Raw genomic sequence first — 4,540 nt, forward strand, 5'->3', positions numbered from 1 at the left:
CAGTTTGAAAATAATTATTCCTGTCATTATGAGTAATTCAAAGTTTGACAACAAATATTTACTGATAGATTTATTAGATTTTTATGTTTTATCATGTATGATACCCATAATACACCAAACAAAATATAAGTTGTATTTATATGAATTAATACATGAACAATACATGAAATGCATTTATTAAGATGTATTGATTTATTTACTTGTCAGTCACTCATTCCCATGGCTGCACTGTTGCAGGACAGTATTGAGTGTATTACAAATTGATAGAATTATCTGGCTATTTAACACTGTTTGACCAGCAGGGGGGGTTGTATTGTGTTGAAATCGGTTCAAATGAAGCCTCGAGAAATGAACCTTTTGGTGAACCATTTGGCTTTAAGGCTTCAAGGCTTCAAAAAGCTTCATCTGGCCATCACTATTAAAAACTCCTAAAACTGGTCACTTGAGCTTGTTTTTTTGAGCAAACTGCGCCATCACCTGGTACGTTTAATCAATCACCATCACGCATGTACGTCATCACGCAGCGACAAGGAAGTGCTGCTACTGTGCGCGTCCTTCACTTCACTACAGTCCCTACACCTACACGTTACAAAAGCCTTGTGTTTATTATTACTCTGATTTTACCGGGGTTTATGGAGTAAGAGAGACCGTTGGGACAAAGACATCCTTCTGGAGGTTTTAGCGTTGCATTCGGTGAGTTTAGCTCTTGTTACTGTGTGCTGGGTCTGGGTGACAGGTGAGAGGGAGTGCATTATTCATAGTCCAATTGCAAGGTATACACGGTGTACTGCTGTGTCATGTTAGTATAATGATTCTTTTGAGGCTAATGTAGGGGTTTAATTTCACAACATAAACATATATCAAGCATACAGTCTATGAGAGCAAGTACAGTGTAAACATGAGTGTTACACACAGCACTAACCAGTAGAAACGTTACCGTAATTAATGGACTATAGGCTCAGGTTAATGTGAATTTTTAGTGAGGAGTACATACCCTATTGTTTATAATGCTTTTTTTTTAACAGTTTACCCATGAGCCCTATTAATTCCAATATGCAACTTCACCACCCATTAACTTGTTATTTCAAACCTCTCCTAGGTGTCAAGCAGCAATGTCAGCTCCAAACTCTGCAGAGAGGAAGGCCTGCTGGGACGCCAGGGACCTGCTGTGGAAATGTCTGGATGACAACCAGGACCAAGCTGCGCCCTGCCAGAAGTTCCAGAGCGAGTTTGAGGCAAATTGCCCCGCTCAATGGGTAAACTATCCCAGCTGTTTTTTTTATCTTTGTGATCGAAAGGGCTGGGGACTGTATTAAGTTGAGACCCTGATATCAGAAAGGATGAACTAATAGCACTGTTTCAAAACCATAATATCAAATGTTTTCTTAAGTGAATCAACAATCTTCAGCGGCATTTCAAATAATATCTATGGTTGCCTTCCGAATCGCATATTCTTTCTTTTTTCTATTCTACATACTACATCCAACGATAAAAAGAATCTAGTTAGGATGCAGTAGGCATACTATTGGGACATACTTTACTCTCTTATTTCATCATAACATTGCGCCTTGATCTTGCCTCTTGCTTTTATATCCGTCGCATCCCCGTTTGTTTTCATATGGAGGCTTCGTCGATGTGACGTCACTTCACGTGCGCACTGGATTGTGGGTCAGAATCGCCCAAATAGGATGCAGTTTTCAACACTAACAATCTTGGCCGCATAAAGTAGGACATCCGGGTACTTCTAACCATCCTAAATCTGGCCACAAGAATTGTTAATCATCTTTTTTTATTATTTTTTCCCCTGGCAGGTGAAATATTTCTCCAAGAGGAGAGACTTCCTGAAATACAAGGACAAGATGGAGAAAGAAGGCTTCACACCTGCAGAAGGTCCCAAGCAGCCATCCTAACCACTGGACACTGGACTTTAAGCCTTATTCAGACCAGCGCCAGAGGTGCACAATTTGGAGAGTTTCCCAACTCTATTGTGGACAGAGAAATACCTCTGCAGTTATTTATTTACAAAGCAGCATCAAGGAAACGCACAAATCGGCAATTCCGAGTGGCAGCGTGAGCGACCTGTTTGACGAGCTGCTCTCCTCGGAAATATGTGGCGTCAGCTCATGTGGACAAACCCGGCTGCTCTGAGATTTAAAATCACTTCCAATACTTCTACTTGTCAACTTTCATACTTAATGTATCCAAGAATTTATTTCCTAATCAAGTTTTATGAAAATATACAATTGTGTTGACTGTCATTCAGTTTCCAGAGTGCTCTTGAAGTTTCTATTGAATCAAGTTTTTTGTGAATTCATTTCATATAACTCTTTATTAATTAAGTTATAGCAAAATCTCAAGAGTGTGACGGACGTGTGGCGTTCAATGTAAACAAATAGAATGATAAATACCATCAGTCGTTTCATTGTTTTTATTGTTGTGCATGTATAATGTTGACTCGTCCTAACCTGTTTGTCTAATATGGATATGAATAACATAACACATCATTTAGGAATAGTACAGCTCATTTGGAAACAAGCAAAGGCACATATTTATATTACAAATCTGCATGTATTTACAAAGGAGTGTGGCCCCTGGGTCAGGGGTCACTGCTGTAACACCATAAAGATATATGAAACCTTAAGTAGAACTAGATAAATTACACACAAAAAAAACAGGTAGGCTCTTGATTCTGCCTATGCTGTGACATAAACCTAAAAAGCAGTGATATTTAAAATAAAAAAAGCCACAAATTACATTTAAAACTTGTGTAAAAAAATATAAAGCATAGATTATTGCACAGTACAGTGATGTTGTGTGCAAACCTTTTCACCACCAGTTAATGTGATTGGACAGCTGATTGAACAAACTACTGCACCATACAACCCACCTCACTCGTTTCTTAAAGGCTCCCCTCCAGATTCCTGACAGTCCTGTTGCTTAACATACTATTGAAACAATTTCACAAAAAAATATATATATTTTTTATATTTACCGTCGGCCTGTCTATTGATACTTGTTAAAGTAGTTTTCCACCAGCTTTTCATGTTAAAGACTTTATGTATAATCTAAATGAATAATCTCTGATGATTTTAGTTGTATTCAACATTAAAAAAAGAACAGCATCTGACTGACACTAACCCTTGAGCACAGTGTGGGAAATGGAGAAAAGAACAGACCCAGGACTTTCAATTCCTTAAATACAGCACAGTTTACATTCTTCATATCGTAACGGCATCAAGTACAAGAAGAACATGTTAAATCTGAAAGTAAAGAAGAAATGACACTAATGCGTTTCCATCAATTAAGAACAATGGCAGTGAACTGAGAGTTCATGCACCGCTCATTACATGACATTACAATGATGAAGTAACATTATCTGGTTTAGAGGTTGGATCCCCACAAGAGACTGCCCTGCCAAAAAGCAGTATTACAGGCAGTACTATGGTAAAGGCACAAGTGGTACTGCAACATGCTTTGAGTGAATAAGGCCAAACTAAATGCTGCAATGTTCACAGTGTTGATGGGGCACATAACCAGCTTCGGAACCTTTGGTAGAGTCATAAGGCACATATTAAGAGGCCTTGATGTGTAATGCAAAATCTGTGGACAGTGAATAAGCTTTCAAATTGCTGCTTCATATACCCAAGCTTCCATAGACTCTTATGAAAAGATACTGGGTACGTAGTCGCTCTATACAGTACATCAGCAGCCATATAAGAAGCCTCTTTCCACGCATGTATCTTGCTTAAAATTTGCATCCAACTATTCCTTGTACACAGGACAGTGTAGACAAAGTGATATATCAGAAGAACTTCATATTAAATTCTCTCTTTTCACCAGCCCACCGTTTTGCAACACATGTGATCTGGTTACAAACCCTTACTTTAAAGTGCAGCAGAGGTCCAGCAAGCATGTGGTAGAAAGAGGCTTATTCACAGTGGCCTTACAGTATTTCTATCAAAATAGTTTAAAACTAACCCACAGAATAACTTGACGTGGCTCTGAGAACACTTTATAACCCCCAACTTATTACTGTTTCTATTATAAACCGAGACCTTTTTTATATCAGTTCTTGTCCATCACAAATATGTTTGCGGCGTTTTAAATATCTTCAGTGATTGGTTGGAAACAGAATTTCCATGGAACGGACAGAGACAAATAAAGGTTTTGCTCAAGGTCAGAGCTCCACACAGTGGCCACTTTCGCAGAGGCATTCTGCATTCCTCGTTACGAACAATACAAATATATTTCTATTTATTACATTTAAGCAACAGGTAAAGGGGTTTCGCATTTTCTTCTTCTTCGACTTCCCCTATTTTTCCAGTTCAATCAGTCTAAAAAAGGGCTTAACTCTGAGCAAGACCGTCCTCTTGACATCCCATATGTCCTTTCCCTGTTGTCTTTCCTTACACACACACTGCCCCATCGATCTCTCTCGCTCTCTCTCTCTCTCTCTCTCTCTCTTTCTCTCTCTCTCTCTCTCTCTCTCTCTCTTTCTTTCCATCGATCAAGTGATTCGTCCCATCTTCCAGCTGAGTGG

At 38.9% G+C, this 4,540-nt stretch overlaps 1 protein-coding gene across 1 annotated transcript; it reads left to right on the forward strand.

The window, feature by feature from the left end:
- The first annotated feature begins 543 nt into the window (after positions 1-543).
- On the forward strand, positions 544-2,360 carry coa6 (cytochrome c oxidase assembly factor 6). Its single transcript, XM_080050745.1, has 3 exons — positions 544-693; positions 1,100-1,256; positions 1,812-2,360. Exons 2-3 carry the CDS (start codon positions 1,113-1,115, stop codon positions 1,908-1,910), a joined length of 243 nt encoding a protein of 80 aa, XP_079906871.1. The 5' UTR covers positions 544-693; positions 1,100-1,112; the 3' UTR covers positions 1,911-2,360.
- Positions 2,361-4,540: the final 2,180 nt, after the last annotated feature.

This window comes from Ammodytes marinus (genome assembly GCF_949987685.1).
Source record: "Ammodytes marinus genome assembly, chromosome: 22".
NCBI classification, from domain to species: domain Eukaryota; kingdom Metazoa; phylum Chordata; class Actinopteri; order Uranoscopiformes; family Ammodytidae; genus Ammodytes; species Ammodytes marinus.